Genomic DNA, 17623 nt, shown 5'->3' on the forward strand with positions numbered 1-17623 from the left:
CTAAACCTAACACCTAATTTTAACCTAACAGTCTACTAATACTCTAATGAGAAAAAAACGAGCACAAAACTGAAAACATAAAACTAAAAGCTAGTTCAAAATATTAAAGCTACATATGATAAACTAAATGTTATTAATGAGAGACTGCAAAAAACATTTGAGTTGTTTGTTTTTTGTATTACTTGACTTATTGCATTTTGTAAACATTCAAAGTCACATTATATCAATGTGTTACCAGCTCTGAAATTTACTCTGCCTGTGTGTTGTTGAATAACCTTTTAATTTCAAAATAAATTGAGTTTTGTGCCATTACATTATGAATGTGTATTCATACAATGTGCCTGACATTCAGAGTGCTGGACATTTGAGACACAAGGGACAGGATCAGATCATTTACAATCTCTGTGCCAATAGGGATTTTTTATATCAGTTTTCTATAAAAGTTTTCTGAGCCCCTCAGTAATGACCTCCCTTCATTTTTAGATATTTTGTGTGTGTGGGAGCAGAAAATGTATGCATGCAATAGGGACAGAAGAAGCGTCCATCAATGTACCCTTCGACCAGACCCCGTCTAATGGGTCCTTAGACAGTGTGAGGGTCAAAAAGTGTCTCGGGGTTAATGGCGAGGGCAGATACTGAGAGATGTCGAGTGTGTCATTAAAAACAGGGCAGAAAGACACACTGAGGGAACGCCACCAGAGTCAATGGGATACACAGAATTGAAAGTAAGACGGGAAAGAGGAGCTGTTTGAAGTGCCACAGTGTTTGACCTTCTATATCATATTCAAAAATGTGCTGTTTGGAGATATAAGGAGTTTCTATTTAGAAATTTTTAAGGTGCAGTTTTATAATCTACAAGTCTTCCAGGCCATTATCACAACTTCAGGTTATTAAATTGAAAATACATGTAAAAAGCAAAGCCAAGACATCAAAATAAATAAAATAAATAAATAAATCAAATCAAATCAAGTGGATAATGGATTAATTGGATCATCGAAGGTCAGCAGCAAAGACATTGGTTAATAAAGTGAGATTAAATGCATAAAGTATATTTGTATTACGTAAATTTAATTATTGCAGGTTTGTTTAATATTATGAGTTTGCATTTCACTGTTTTTCATTTTAACTAATACTGAATCTGTTTTTTGTGCAAGTGAGATGAGTAAATGCATGCTCACATTTAGTCTAGTACTACAACTTAATCATGTAACTTGTAATGCATCACCCCCAACACTGGATTTCAAAGGACATCTTAATGTAAAAATAGAATGGGGAAATTATCCACAATCAGCTGATAAAATATTCAACCAACCGAAACCTTTAAAACGGAGGTTCTCAACCAAGGGCCGAGGCCCACTAATAAGCCTCAAGATGACTTAAAATATTAACAAGCTAAAACAACTAAAATCAAGATTTCTATGATATTTTTTTTTCTTTTTTCTTTGAAGAACCAGGATTATCATGGTCTAGAGAAAAATCTTGTTATTTGAGGTAGCATATTAAAAGTGTGATTTCTAGATGTCATTTAAAGGTGCCATAGAATGGAAAACTGTATTTACCTTGGCATAGTTGAATAATAAGTGTTCTGTACATGGAACTGACATACCATGAGCCTCAAACACAATTGTTTCCTCTTTCATATGTAAATCTTGTGTTTGCACAAGACCACTGAAAAACGTAACACCGACTGTGGCGTTGCAATCGGGATCATTACTATTTATGCCCTCAAAAGATGCATATACCAGGCCATGTTCTAGGCCAGTCAGTGTTAACGTGGACCTGCACAGCCGAATCATCAGAAGTTTTGCAGGTATTGTGAAGAAGCAAGCAAAGACAATAGAGAAAATGGCAGATCATGGATATAAATGTTATGTTCCAGGCTGTGCAGGGGATGTGAGCACTTTCCATACCCTTCCCACAGAACAGAACTGTCAACAGGCATGGTTGATGTTTATCTATAATTCCATTTACACCTGGTCACATAAGCGTGTTTTCGCAAAATGAATATAAATCAGATCTTCAATTCCCGCCGACCATCTCATAGAATCATGAGAAATATGCAGATTTCACGTCACCGAAAGCAACCGATAGGAGTTGCATTTTATTGATCATCAGCTAATTTCAAAATCAAAGAACGCAATAGTAGACAGCGACAACATCAATGGTAAGATCATTTTGTTTCTTTACTTTTAATGAAGATGATTGTGTGTTAAGCGTCTGCGACTTACTGTACTTTAACTTTGATTTGCGATAGTTTGCACGTTGGCTTGATGAATAGATCGCTCAGGTACTCATCTGCAGTGATGCGTGTTGCTGTTACATCTATGTCAATCCCTTTTGTCGGGTAGAATTATAATTTAGCCTATTTTTCATCAACAACACAACTCAGGAGCTAACTAGGTTAGTTTGGTTGCTTACAGATAGCTCACTCGCTCCTTCTAGCTAATGTGACCTTCTCCACCACTTAAAGGGATACTTCACCTCTGGAAAGATGAATGTGTATTTAAAATAGGTCATTTATGTAGAAGAAATTTTTTAATTTGGAGCTTTCTAGACTGAGAAAAGCCAGAAAATGTATTTTTGGCTCATGTGGATGAAAGACAACAACTCCCAGAATGCACTTGCTTCGCTGCCCTAGGAGGCCACGCCTACTGGTAAGAGAGCGCAGTTTAAAACAAGGTTAGGCTACCAGTGAGTCTCCGTGACGAGTCTGCCTGGGATTTCGGGATCGCCCAAAATGTCCGGGATTCGGCTTTTGCGTTCTACAGTCGCTATTCATCATGTTTACTGTGGCGAGCAGGACGAGGCTGACGGCCGCGGGAGAACGGCGCGAGGCCGGTGGCGTCATTACTGAGACGCGCCGGTCTCGCAACGGAGGTGCGGGAATTTTCTTAGCAATGTTAAAACGCACATCAACCGATCACTTGTTTAGCGTTCATGTAAACACTACATTCAGATTCACCGATCGGAATGAATTCAGTTAGATTGAAACAAGAGGTGTGCATGTATGAATGGCGACCGCAGAAAGCAAAAGCCGAATCCCGGACATTTTGAACCATCTCGCCCGCCGGACAAGTCAGGGAAAAGGAGGATGGTAACCCCTACTTTCTCAGCTTTCTCCTAATACTCAGCTTTCTCCTACTATTCAGCTTTCTCCACAGAACAAGAGCCTGCTAGCTTAGCTTCCAAAGAAAGACGGCTGACTGTGTGTACATTCTGTGAGTGAGATCCCACCCTGTATGGGCGGGCTGAAAACATGCGGAACAACGCCTTCTACTGGCTGTAGTCTTTAGCCTCTGGACAGAAAATCCTCCGATGACGCAAAAATCGTCATTTTTTCCAGACAAAAAATACATAAATCTCTCCTCTCAGGGTGATATGAAGGTGGAAAGCATGGTAATTCGAAAATACTACAGGTTTTCTACTAATACAAAGCTTAATGCTAAATCCTGAAGTATCCCTTTAAGTTGAAATGATTGTCATTTGACAATGCATCTAGTCAATTTGTTAAAATATTTGTTTGTTTGAAAACTGAAGTTTGATTATTTTGCACGTTTGTATTTCAGAGTACATCACAGCTCCTGCGTACAAATAATGTAGGCTGCGAAACAGCCAATCAGAGCAGAGCTCATCATTATTATTCACGACCATTCCAAATAAGGCAATAACAGCCCATTTCATTCTAGGGACAAATCCTAGGGTTATAAATGGACATGTAAAACCATATCTGGAGAGTTTTTGCCCTTACCTAAACCACAAATCTTCTATGTAGATATCAGAGAACAATATAAAATACTTTCTATGGCACCTTTAAATTCAAAATGCCATAACCATTTTTTTTCATGCATTTTTTTTTAGCTATGTCAAGCCCTAAAATATTTTATCAACTAGAAATTGTGAGTAAACTTTTTTTTTTTTTTTTTTTTAAGTCAAAAAGGTTGAAAACCTCTGCAAAAATGTGAAAAATCTCCATATCAGCCAATAACCAATATGGCACAAATAAATTGTGCATCCACTTTCAAAATTCTTCAGTGGTCCTCGATGTCTTAACATTTACCAGCATGAAGGCCAAACCACTGACTGAGTAAATTGAAGCTGTTTACTGTAGCCTGTATACACATCTTACCGGTATATCAATGAATAACACATGGAAAGAAGGAAAAAAGATTTGAAAAGTTTTCTGACATTCTGTGGAAGTTATGTGGATATTTGCATGTTCTTTTGCGTTCTTGATCTAGATTTCCATAGCGCACAGATGTGTTAGGTGAACTTTTGCCCAGAAGCTCCTCTCTCCTCCTGCATTATTCACACCCAATACAATGATTCATTTTGCCGTGTCGTGCATTCGGCACAATCACAGAGGTGTTTCATAATTAAAAACACAATTCTCATCTCTCGCTCTCTCACTTTATCTCGCTCCCTCCTTTCCTTTTTTGTGTTTAGCAAAAGAAAGGAGGATTATATTTAGCCAAGGACACCTAAACATTCATTACATATGCAAATCTAACATTCTCAATTTTGTGATTTTTTTTTCTCTCAAAAAAACTCCTTCAAATACAACTTTAACACAAGTGTTAAAACATTTATAAATGTAATAATTAAAATCTGTTCTAGGGATGTCTGACCCAATGACGACATGAAATCTCTGTCTACAGCAAGACAACATCTGTCTCGTGGACAGGTTCACCTGGGACAGGGACACCTGTCAAATAGATTGCAGTCAGGATTAACAAGCATAAAGCGGAAAAGAAAAGATTTAATAGATAATTATTGCCGGTCTATGTAACTTTCCAGAGAGAGGAAGTCACATGTAAAACCACATAGACATTGAGGTAGGCACGTCCCCCTCAATATTCAGAATAATGGGTTTTGCAAAATCTGATTCTTACATTTTTACACACATCTTTGGACATGTGATCTTAAAATGGCCAAGTTAGATAAGACAGATCACTCATCTCATGCAAGTGAACACTACCATTCAAAAGTCAGGAAACAAAATATTTTTTTTTATACAAAAAAAAACAAAACAAAAAACAGACATTTATGAGGTCAAAAAATCTTTAAATATGATGGGCCCTATCTTGCACCCAGCGCAACTGACTTTGTACACCGACGCATGTATCATTCCTATTTTGCACCCGCGCACAGCAGACTTTTCCCTCCACAGACTCACGTCGGTAAACTAGGAAATACACTTGCGCTCCCCAGGGCGGTTCAGCGCAAAGAGGAGGCGTGTTCCGGCGCAAACGTTCCCTCATGCTATTTTGCAGATTTAGAAAACAATTCCGCCACTGACCAGGAAAAACATAGTTTAAAGTCAGTGGCGCGTTGCGCATGTTATTTATATGCTATTTTAAGGGTGCATGCTTGACCATAATCAATGCAGCGTGAGCACAACGCGCATACACTTTGATTCTCTCATCTACACAGAAGCAGCAGTTTTCATTTTTGCAAATCATACATTATTACAATAGATAGATAGATAGGCAATTTATTATAAAAGCATACATCTAGCTTACACATTTACCCAAATTATCATACGTTTCTCCATACCCAATGTAACTTCTCTCTCTTTTACGGCCGTGACAAGAGCGTTGCTCTCCTCGGCTGTGAACCGCTCCTGGCGTGCGCCTGGCAAATCCGCCGTTACAATAGCAATCCGCCATGGAAAAAGCGCGTCTGCTCTTAAAGGGAATGTGAGATGTCGCTTTGATTGGTTTATTTCACGTTACGCCCAAACCACACCTATGAATAATGAAGCTACTTCAGACCAACCCCTTTTAGATTTGCATCGGGCGGTCATTTATCCCGCCGGTATAATAGCAACAGCGCCCAAGACCCGCCCACAAAGTTACTTGCATTTTGTGCTTGATACTTGCGTTTCAGATAGTTAAAATGGGGCCCATTATCTTCTTTTGAGCTTTCTATTAAAAAATCCTGAAACATAATGTGAAAAATAATGCAGAATAATTTGCACAAAAATGTTAACCAGCTCAACTATTTTCAACATTGATAATAATAATAAAATCAACATATTAGAATGATTTCTGAAGGATCATGTGACACTTAAGACTGGAGTAATGGCTGCTGAAAATGTAAAAATACATTTATATTTATTGTAATAGAATACAATAATATAATACAGAATATTTCTGTTTTTACTGTATTTTTTATCAAATAAATTAATTGGTGAGCATAAGACACTTGAGTATTTTTATTTTGTAAAGTATTTTCAGGGTAAACCTTTTCTAATGTGGAAACTTCTCCAGTTACTAACAAAATAGGGACATATCATTTTTGGTCAGATTATACATTTGAACAGAAAGGATGAGGAGGTGAAAAGTTATGAAAAATGTATGCTCACCATAATGATTTACTTTTTGCCTCAAAGTTCACACATTTGTCTGTTTAAAGACTGAATAATAACAAAGACTTTTTGAAAACAAAAAAAAATTACCGTACCATAACAATACAACACAATGGACGCAGCCGACTTGCAATATGTTGGCACATTGTACGATATGGTATTTCTTTTATCTCAACTTCTGCATTGAAAAGGCTATATTTGCTGAGTATATTGAGCCAGTTAAGAAGTTCATTTCCATTTTGATTAGGTGCATATTATCATGCTGTCAAGCTGTTTCTTTATCTCTATCTGGGACTTTGTTTAAATATGAAAACTGCACTTTTTCTAATGAAATTATCCTCTATCACAACAGGTACATCTATGGGGCATTTCACACCAAAGAATCACTCAGCAAAATATTTGCTGCGGCCATGAACCAACTCCTTGGAGGAAGAAAAGAGATCCTCTAGCAATTCACTTCCATCAGAGAGCTGACCTTAATGATGTTTATTGTCTGACAGATCGCCTCTATGAAATACAGCCATCAACATCCCAGTTAACAATGCACTGGAGGCCTTTAGTCTCTGCGGTCCAGATAAAATCAATGACCAGCACATCCACAGAGAAAGAACAGTAATATCTGTGTAACTCTATAATGGCGAATGGAAGGGGAGTTTGTGGTCTCAGAGTCTCAAGGCCATGAAAAGACTTTCAACTTCCTGAGACACTATAGACATGCAATTTCGCCAGTCAGGATTTTGTAGTAGTATTTTTTCTGGAGAAATATGTTGGTTATTAAGCACTACGCCTCTCAGTTGGACTGTATATCTATTTTTCATTCTCGTCCCTGTTGCAACTGCTCATTTACGCCGCATTACGATGCCAGCTCTAGTGCCTCTTAATGCAGAAGAAAAGAATGATTCCATGCATCTACAAACTTGCTGATGACTATACAAGGTAGGTCCGCGTCAGCTACTCAGAAGGCTTTACTGAGACGATTACCATCAGTCATTTCGGATACTTTGGCATGGTTCTGTGTTGTTTTGGACCACATGATATCACTCTTGTGTATAGGGATATTTCTGCAAATCTACTTAGAAAGAACTAGAGGAGCTTTTGAATCGTAAAGTGACTGAGCAGAGATCCGAACAGCCTCAGTTTCAGACGGCACACTCGAACCGCCCCCAGTTCCCACACTGACACATGATGTATATAAAAATGGTAAGTGTTGGCTGGAATCAAGAGTTCAAATCTAAGTGACTGGCTTTATGGAAATAAGAGCATTTGAAAAACGTCTCAACAACAAAGCTGGTTTTACAAAGAAAAAATTTACCAAAAACCAAAAAATTATCAATGTTAATGATGGAATATTCATGTGATTTGCAAGATTAGAGACATCAAATCTTGACAAAAGATTTATTCTATTAAAGTTTCTGTTCACATAACTGTTGTGCTTATTTCCCAGCAAAAAAAGGTCACATGTTGGGGTCCACGTTCCAAAGGTTTTGGAACACTATTGTATTTGTTGTTCGATTTTCTTGTTGTTCTTATCCTCTTTTTTTTGCCAGGTCTGTACCAAGTTGTAGAGACACCAAAACTGGTGAGATAATCAGAAATCTCTAGAACTATAAGGGCTTTAAAAAAAAATCTGCATTTCTTACATTTCATTTCTCTTTATACAGGTTTTTTCCGCTCTCTTCAATTTTAAGAAAAAAAAAAAAAAAAACTTTTCCAAACACAGCAGCTTTAAAAAGCAGCAGCTGCAAAACATTTACAAAAGAATTTTGAGCATTGAGGAGATATACGCAAATTGCACATTTTAATGAATTGACTTATCTGCTGAAGGCAAAATTCAAACTTAAAACTTGGCATACATAGACAACCAGACATTCTGAGAATTCACACCAATTTGTGTCAAATTCTGCCCATAGGTGGCGCTACAACTGGAAAAAGTCCAAAGCATTATCACATATTTTGAGAAATGTCTTAATGTTTATCCATACAATATGGTCAGCAAACTGCATTCTTAAAAATATCTTCTTTTGTGTTTGCAGAAATTTCGTACCAATTCTTGGTCAGAAAACCTGCAATGATGACCAGACTTTATGCCACAGGTCAAAAGTCCGAATAAGATGAAAGTTCTTTTTTCTCTTTGTGCAGGGTCTCAGTCTCTTGTGCAAGGCCGGACAGATGTCGATAGTTTATAGATTTTTCCGGTGGAGGCCAGTCAGAGTGTGACAGGAGTTTATAGTGATTTTGATACCTGCCTGTGCAGCAGGCATAGCGTTCATAACATCTGCTCTCTCAAAACTCAATCTCCCTTAGGCTCACAACAGAAGGGAAAAATGAGAAGGTGGAAAGTAAACGAGTTAGAAGGTGTGTGTTCATCAGAGTAGTGTGTACTCATAACTCCAGCTTCTAGTCTGCCATGTATCTTAATGTGTGTGTCCTTGATGGTAAACGCGAGAACTCACCTCCACAGTCTCCAGTTTGCCACTCCAGGCACTGGCCGTAAGGGAAGGAGATGACGTATGCATTGGAATCCACACAGCGCTTGGTGCTGCCACACCACATACACTCCATGGCCTGGCTGGTGCAGTTGGCACAGGTGGTTCGCAGGGAGCAGGGCATCTTACATGGACGCATGGTAAGGTTTGGGCTCACTGGAGGAGGAAAATGCAGTGGTCAGAATTGCAATTACTTTTAAGCTAATTAGATCATTTTAAAAACTAGGCAAAAATGTCAAACAATAGAAAACTTAATTTAACACTTAAAACACCTCAAATAACAATTCAAAATGACAATACAATTTCCTGATAAGATACAGTAGGGTCAAAAAGTTTCAGATCTTATCATGGCCAGCTTTTTATTTATAGAGCTGCATGATTCAGTGATATTTTAATACTATTTTAATATATTTTAAAATTATTTAATACTATGGTAACATTTTATTCTGATGGTCCCTTTTGAACACTGTTGACAATAAGTAACGCTGCACCTATGTGTCAACTAACTCTATTAGTAGACTGTCTGCTTAATATCTGCTAACTAATATCTGCTAACACCTTATAATAAGGTGTTAGCAGATATTAAGCTGACAGTCTACTAACGTAATATTGTGATGGTCCCCCAACAGACATTCTACTGATTATAAGTAACTTTGCAACTACATTAACTTATTCTTAGTCAAATTATTCTAACCCTAACACTACCAGCAACCCTAATGACATGTAGGTGCAACATTACTTATAGTTAACAGAAAGTATTAAAGGGAACATCAACATAAAGTGAAACCAATACTATTTATTTCTATTTTGAATTAGCCTTTATTTATTTTTTCAATTTATTTTTGTTTGTTTTAGTAATTTTGTTGTGCGTTTTTGTCTTTGTACTTTTTTTATTTTGTTTTAATTGCTCTCTCTCTCTCTGTAAGTTTACAATCAAATATCTATATTTTATTTTAGCCTTATTTCAATTAATGCAAATTATTTTTAATAGTTTTATGAATAAGAACACTGGTATGATCTCCACAGCTTTGTGTAAAACCTTATGATCAAGTAATCCAATCTGTTTTGAGAATGATTCAAAAAGCAGCTTTAATGGAAGCAAGAACATCTGTACAGTCACATAATCAATGTCAAGTTAACTTTGATTAGTAACTGAGAAACAGAACCTTAAACATTTATTATTTTATTTTACATCATATAAATTCATTCAAGTTTTAATGTGTCCAATTTATGTCACAATTTGCTTATGTCAAGGTTAAAATTTGATTTTGAATCCCACATTTCAATGTGGTCTAAGAGTTTTGCACTCCACTCCAATTATGTATTGTAATATACTCTATAGCTATAATAATACTGTAGTTCTGCATTTTTATCACACTTAAAATATGTTACTAACAATGTTTATTATATTCATGATAATGACCCTGTCTATACACATTGCCTCAAAAATCTGGTTTGTTACCTCCTGTAGAGTAAGAGAAACAATTGAAATGAGCTCAATGAGCAGAAGAACATAAATAAGAAATGAAAATGAGCAGAATAAACACAGAGATGAGGGGAGGACGAGTTGACATTGATTCTTTATGCTCTTTGCATGTGTCTGAAGGGGGTCCAAATCTTGTTCAAGGCCTAATTTGTGCTTCCTCTGAGTCTCTTTTCTAGAGTTTCAAACAGGTCCAAAAAACATACAGCAGCCAAGGAAACAGCGGATGTGAGAGAGTATACAACAGCCCTGCTCATTTATAAAACCAAAAAAAAAAAAAAGAATTCGTTTTTCATAAATCTTTAATAAAACCAAGTAATATGTTCATTTCTTTACTAGTGTGATAACACAATATGGAAAAGAATCTTATGGCAGATGCAGACACCAAATCACCTTGACATATGTGACACAAAAAGCCAGGGCAAGCCCAGACTAAATCTGCATAAAATATAAGGGAAAATCTGCAGAATTCCGTGGAATAGGCATTAAACAAAGTTTATGTTAACAGAGCTGAGAATAATACAACAGAACTATTAACTGAAAGCATTATCAAATTAAGTCAATATATATTAATAAAAGTCTACTTCCAGATTTCCCAATTCTTCAAGAACCCTGTGGAGTTTTCAGTGGGAACCGATTCAGTTTGGGTCTGATGGGTAAAAGCAGCATTCACCACAGAGCAGGCGTTGAATCACCTCCAGGTTCATGTTACAAAGAAACATAGCAAAAAAATAAATAAATAAAAAATCTAAAACTTTTCTCACCAACTGGCTTCTCACATATCAGCCCCTCAGTGTTGGCAGTGCAGGGTTTGGCTTTGAGTCCGGCAACCTCAGCTCTTTCCAGGTACGCACAAAAACCAGAGTCACTTGGCTCCCCTGGTAACCACTGCAGAGTGCTGGCAGTGAAGGGAGACATGTCCTCCCAGCCCCAGTATGAAACATTTATCTTCCTTAGACCCACCCAGGGAGTAAGTTTCTGCAAGAGAGAAATATATATATATATATATATATATATATATATATATATATATATATATATATATATATATATATATATATATATATATATATATATATATATATATATATATATATACACACACACACATGTAACATCCACATAGGGATGGGGAAAAAATGGCTATAGTCAGTTAGGGAAAATTATTAGATGAAATCTTGAAAATGTTGTGCAACATACAAAACATGTCCAACCAGGGTCAGACAAAACTAGCGTAATTATGGGTCAATGGCATGAAGCAAATTTTTGTCTGGATCTATAGATTTTTTTTCCAAACTAAAAAAGTTTAATTAAAAATGTAATTTCATTGAAATTATTTAACTAAAATTAACTTTAAAAAATGCAATTCACACCATGACCTGAATAGACCTCTTCTATGATGAGCTTGGTTTTAATTTCAGATCTAAAATTTAATTTGATATTCATTTAGAAAAAAAAAGGCCTCAGTAAAAGAATGAAATTCTTGAAAAGAAAACCATATTTACATACATTTTCATATTATTCCTTGGGCTAGGTACTGACATTTGAGTGAGCCACATATCTAACATGTTTAAATGCACTAAAGTCACTTTGAACACAGATGCAATGAGCTGTTATCACCCTGTGTCCATAAATACTCTGATTATGAACATTAGAGTAAAGAACAGAAAGAGGTCTGAAGTTAAACTATAAACAGACATTTGCAAGTCAAATAAAAAAAAAACAGTAAAATAAAAAAAGCATTCATCTTCATACACCTCTATTTGAACTCTATTTGAACTTGATTTTGCAGACTTCCAGCTGGACATTCATTCAGAGCACCTAGACGGTTTGATGGCTAATATGACTGTCTACTCTGTTTAACACATGCTATAGTTTTATAAAAACACTTTTTTTCTTTTTCTCTCTTCTTTAAGGGAAGGCAAAGGCCAATGCACAGTTTAATTATGAATTCAAGGCAAAACAAACTGAATTTGACATACCCCAACCCCTTAGATTTTCCATTCAAATGAACAACTTCCCTGTATGAAAAGGTCTTGTGTGCTTTGATTAAAAGGTTTTAAAAGGTTTAAGATCTCCTGTGAGTTTGTGCAGCCACAGGGAGTGAGTGTGACTGTCTGTGTGAGTGACAGAATAGAGAAAAAATAGTGGCAACTGAGAAACCGTCGCATGTGAATCTTTTTCACATCAAAGGTGAGTCCTTTAGAAAACTGTGTTAATCTTCAAAGGACAAAAGCTGCTTAAACACTGAGGCTCACGCCTCAATCAGCAAGGGAGCGGATTATGAAGAGAGTCACTCCTTTCCTTTTAATTAAAACGACAAATATTTACTCCACAGCACCGGGGGGACTAGCTTTAACTGAATAGCTTTTAACTGTAGGCATGAGTAAGGTTTTCTGACATGTAAAGTTGAGTGTTTAAGCTTTACTGACATTTAGAAACAAACTTACACACACCGAAACATCTAGCATTACATCTGGACTTGCCAAGTAAATTGTACAGTCTTAAACGTTTAAAGAATCACTTTAAAATGGGATTCAGAGCAGTGCAGGGCAAATACTGTATACTTGCAACTGAAACTCAAGAACTGATTTAGGTAAACAAATCAGAAGCACGGACAGAAGTTTGTGTCAGTCAAAAAAAAAAAGCCATTGTTATGGTGAGATACATAATCAGCAGTGTTGGGGAAAGTTTCTTTTAAAAGGAATGTGTTATAATATTGCGATACCCCCTAAAAAGTGACTTTGGAAAGTAATGTATTACATTACTTTTGTGTTACTTTTTCCTCACATGGGCTGGGCTTCCTTGTTTGTTTTAATAACAACAAAAAAGTTATATTTTGGAAAATGTAAAGGCCCTTTCCCAAAAGTGAAATGAATAAGCCTCAGGCTGAAATTAATGAAATTTACTCCTGTACAGTAGAGGGCGCAGCTCAAAAGAAAAACTTTACAGCTGTGCTGCCATTCTGGAAAAGGACACAGGGAAAGAAAGTTCAACACTCTTACTTTAGCAATAAAAACAAAACAAAAAATGAACAAATGTGATGTTTATCTAAGTCAAATTAGCTTATTAGTACGGTTAAATTGGATTTTCGAAGGTCAGCGGCAAAGACATTGATTAATAAAGCAAGATTAATTACATAAAGTACATTTGTGTAATTGAGCATATTTAATTATTGCAGGTTTGCATAATATTCTGAGTTTTTATTCATTTTGAAGAATACTGAATCTGTTTTTGCGCAAGTGAGATGAGTAAATGCATGTTCACATTTAGTCTAGAACTACAATAAGCATCACACAGCGCACACAACACCTCTGCAACTTACGATTTCTCTCAACATGGGGACAAGAGAGGTCAGAATAAATGGAAAAAACTAAAGTAACTTGAGTTACTTATTTGAAAAAGTAACTCAGATATTTTGTTGTCAATTTAACACCCCAACACTGCTAATCGATATGCATCAGAAAAACTTGTTAACAGCTTTGAATGTGTTCTACACAGTACCAAACCATTACCAAGAGAAATCAATGTAAACCTCCACACAAAGGCTAGTGATTATACTTGACTCACCCTCCCATGCAGCTGATACTTCTGCAGCTCATCCAGTATGAAGTCTACCTGCCTGGCTGAGGTTAGAGATGCAATGTTGCCATCCAGGTTCTTACAGTAGTGCTGGGCATTATCATAACTCTCCTTACTGGCATTCAGCCTCAGACATGCATCTCCAATCTGACTCCAGTCCTCTCCACACAAGTGTGCTGTAAAAAAGCAGCAAAATCCAGGATAAAACCAGGCTTCTATTTAAACTAGGCTTCACTCACACAAGACATCTGAACAACGCAAACAAATCATTCTAATCAGGATATTGATAAAAGGAGTTTTCTGTGTATTATACAGCGAAAAACGAGATATATTTGAAGAAATTTGACACTACTGTGTCAAATTTCTTTTTATTAAATTAATGAATACATTCATATGGATATATTATATTGATTTAAAGTGACAGTAAAGACATTTATAATGTTGCAAAAGATTTCTGTTTTTAAATAAATGCAGCTCTTTTGAACTTTCTATTCTTCAAAGAATCCTGAAAAAAGATTATCAGTTTCCACAAAACCATTAAGCATCACAATAAGAATAATAAGAAATGTTTCTTGAGCACCAAATCAGCATATTAGAATATTTTTTTAAGGATCATGTGACACTGAAGACTGGAGTAATGACTGCTAAAAATTCAGCTTTGCCATCACAGGAATAAATTATATTTTAGAATATATTAAAATAGAAAACCTTTCATTTAAATTCAAAAAATTGTTCACAATATTACAGTTTTTAAGGTGTTTTGATCAAATAAATGTATCGTTGGTGGAGAATAACAAACTTCTTTAAAAAAACATTTTTTTTAATCTTATCGACTTTTGAACAGTAGTGCAAGTAAAACTACATTATGAAATTAAGAAACATGTTACCCTTGGGTTTTGAACTTATTACAGTGAGCAGCACATGAATAATTTACCATGACGATGGTTAACCACAAACACCCACACTCAGACAAACCCCTCAATTTCCTGAAAAGCAAAACAAAAGGAAATGCACACAGTCATAGTCAATTATAAAACCACACAGTACTAAACATAGCGTAAAATAACCATTGTCCCTTTCATTTCAAGGGTATATTTTGTAAAAATGCGGCTGATTATAATCCAAGATAAAGGCTGTCATCTGACGAAGAGAGAAAAAACAGAGCAGAAAAGGGAAAAAGAACAATAAACTCTGGATTCTTTGACTAGGCTGCTCAGCCATAAACGGATAAATAGCTCAGCCAACTTGAATAATTACTGCACTTGCAATTGGCCTTCTGGTAGAGGTCAGAACTCAGTGTGATGTACCATCCAGCTCCAAAGGTCTACATTTTCCATGGTTGGATATACTCATGTCTTCACTACAGAGTTGATGTCCTTTTCAGACAAAGTTGTCTGTGTGTGTATGTATGCTTTCAAATTGAGCTATCAGTCAGAAATTTGACAGCTGAGCAGTGAACTTTCTAGCTCATGTCCTTGAGAATATCCTGATATCGGACACAGAGAGACTGTGGGAGAATGACCAGCTCAAACCCTGAATGTACCACCTCTGTCACTCTGCCCCTTTATCTCTGCTCCATTAACCAAACACACCGGGGTAGAGGTTGGTTAGGCGATAGAACATATCATTAACCTAATTTTTAAAGAAATCATTCGAAGTCTATGCAATTTCCTCAATAATATAGTGAAACAAACATGTGTGTGCATGTGTGTGTGTGTGTGTGTGTAAATGTTGAGCATAGGTACAATGTGTGGGCCTGTAGAGAAGAATTTCTTCCCAAGGGAGACAAAAGAATGTTAATAATACATCAAACAACAGCATCACTTCCTGCTCTCAAACTAGATCAGATCAAATAGGTAGAGATGCCCTCAGATACCCCTTTTCCACCAACAAGAACCGGGTGCTGGTTCAGAGCCAGAGCCAGAGCTGGTTCAGAGTTGGTTCGACTGACGAGCTTACTAAGAACCGGTTTGCCTTTCCACCGGCTAGAGAGCCACAACAGAGCCAGATCTTACGTCACTGTATACGTCTCATGTTGCCCAGCAACCGCTAGTGCGGTAGCGCCAAACACAAACACGGCAGGCTTGTTCGAGATGCATCGGCTTCTCGCAGATCGATCGCCGCATGACATCAAAGCACTGCGATAGCGATCTAAAAGCACAAGGAGTCGTATGCTCTCCAAACACTCCCGCAGCTCCGATCGCTCCGATGCATCTCGAACAAGCCATCAACAATAACGGACGTTGCAATACTATGCTCATGGGTTTGCAAAAATACATCGGAATCCAACGCGTTCGTGCAGATCGCCGTAACTTACATAGACGGATATTATAATCGAGCTGCTATTAGCTCGACTAACGTTAGCTGCTATTTAAAAATGGCGGTCACAAGTTTCTATTCGTCTTGTTGGTCACGGTAACCCCGCCCCCAGCCCCTGACGCAAGCGGTTCTTTCTTGGCTCCGTTCTAGACCCTGCAATGATTTGGTGCTACTTAAGAACCAGTTTTACTGGTTCGGAGCTGGTGCTTTGGCGGTGGAAAAACAAAGAACCGATTTGAAACTAGGCTCTGGCTCCGAACCAGCACCAGCTCTGCCTTGGTGGAAAAGGGGTAAGAGTGTGGAAATGCGTTTCCATTGTTTCTGCGTCTGAGACACACAAACTATTATTTGCTCAAAACTATTTTAGACGTTTTCCTAACTTTACCCTTTCCAAAATCTTGGAATTTATTTGTGTGATGGCAGGGCTGAATTTTCAGCATCTTTACGCCAGTCTTTAGTGTCACATGATCCTTTCTAATATGCTGATTTGGTGCTCAAGAAACATTTCATATATAATTATAACAATTGAAAATGACTATGCAGCTTAATATTTTTGTGGAAATCATGATATGTTTTTTCAGGAATCTCTGATAAACAGAAAGTTCAAAAGAACAGCATTTATTTTTTTTTAAAAATAACATTATAACAATAATATTTGTATCATTATAAATATCTTCACTGTCACTTTTGATCAATTTAATATGTCCTTGTTGAATTTCTTACAAAAAGACATGTCATAAATGATAACCTTGTACAGTTCAAAGAGTTTTTGAGCTGTATTAGGCACACATATTTGTATTATTCTTTATACTTCTAATTCCGTATTCTTTTCTCAAATGTATACAATACATTCTCTGCATCATATTTGTCTTTTTATCTTATGTTTCTGCCAACCAAACACTCAAATATTATCATGTTAGATGTTGCACCTATACCCTAGACCAGAGGTCTTCAACCCAGCTCCTGGGGACTCACTGTCCTGCAGAGTTTGGCTCCAAACCTAATCAAACAGAACTGACCAACTGTTGAAGCTGTTTGAATTTTGCAGGACAGTGGGTCTCCAGGAGCAGGGTTGAAGACCTCTACCCTAGACATCATCTAAAGTTGTAACAGTTAAACAGAAGAAATGTCTACTTTGATCACTGTTTCATTGTTTATATGGACATGCATATGCTCTGTCATTCTGTCTGTCCGTCCATCCATCCATCCTTCAGCTCACCAGGCAGAACATGACATTCCTGCTGTTGTGGTTCCCACTGACAGTTGATGTTAAGCGAGCAACTCCTGCAGTTCGCCAGTTTGATACAAACCTGCTCACCTCGAACACTGCATTTGGTATAGTTCTTCACAGACTAAAAATCAAGAGGATGGAAAAGAGATATTTGT

The 17623-nt window shown here is 36.8% G+C and overlaps 1 protein-coding gene across 2 annotated transcripts in view; it reads right to left on the reverse strand.

Annotated features, from left to right (window-relative positions):
• Nucleotides 1–17623, reverse strand: part of atrnl1a (attractin-like 1a) — a 260286-nt gene that overhangs the window by 171024 nt on the left and 71639 nt on the right. For both annotated transcript variants that reach the window (XM_079856417.1, XM_079856418.1), the window contains exons 15-18: nucleotides 17457–17589; nucleotides 13907–14094; nucleotides 11101–11314; nucleotides 8821–9009 (exon numbers count right to left, since the gene is read on the reverse strand). In XM_079856417.1, the coding sequence (XP_079712543.1) occupies nucleotides 8821–9009; nucleotides 11101–11314; nucleotides 13907–14094; nucleotides 17457–17589 (724 nt within the window). The remainder of the gene's footprint in view (nucleotides 1–8820; nucleotides 9010–11100; nucleotides 11315–13906; nucleotides 14095–17456; nucleotides 17590–17623) is intronic.

The sequence above is a fragment of the Squalius cephalus genome (genome assembly GCF_949319135.1).
Source record: "Squalius cephalus genome assembly, chromosome: 21".
NCBI classification, from domain to species: Eukaryota; Metazoa; Chordata; class Actinopteri; order Cypriniformes; family Leuciscidae; genus Squalius; species Squalius cephalus.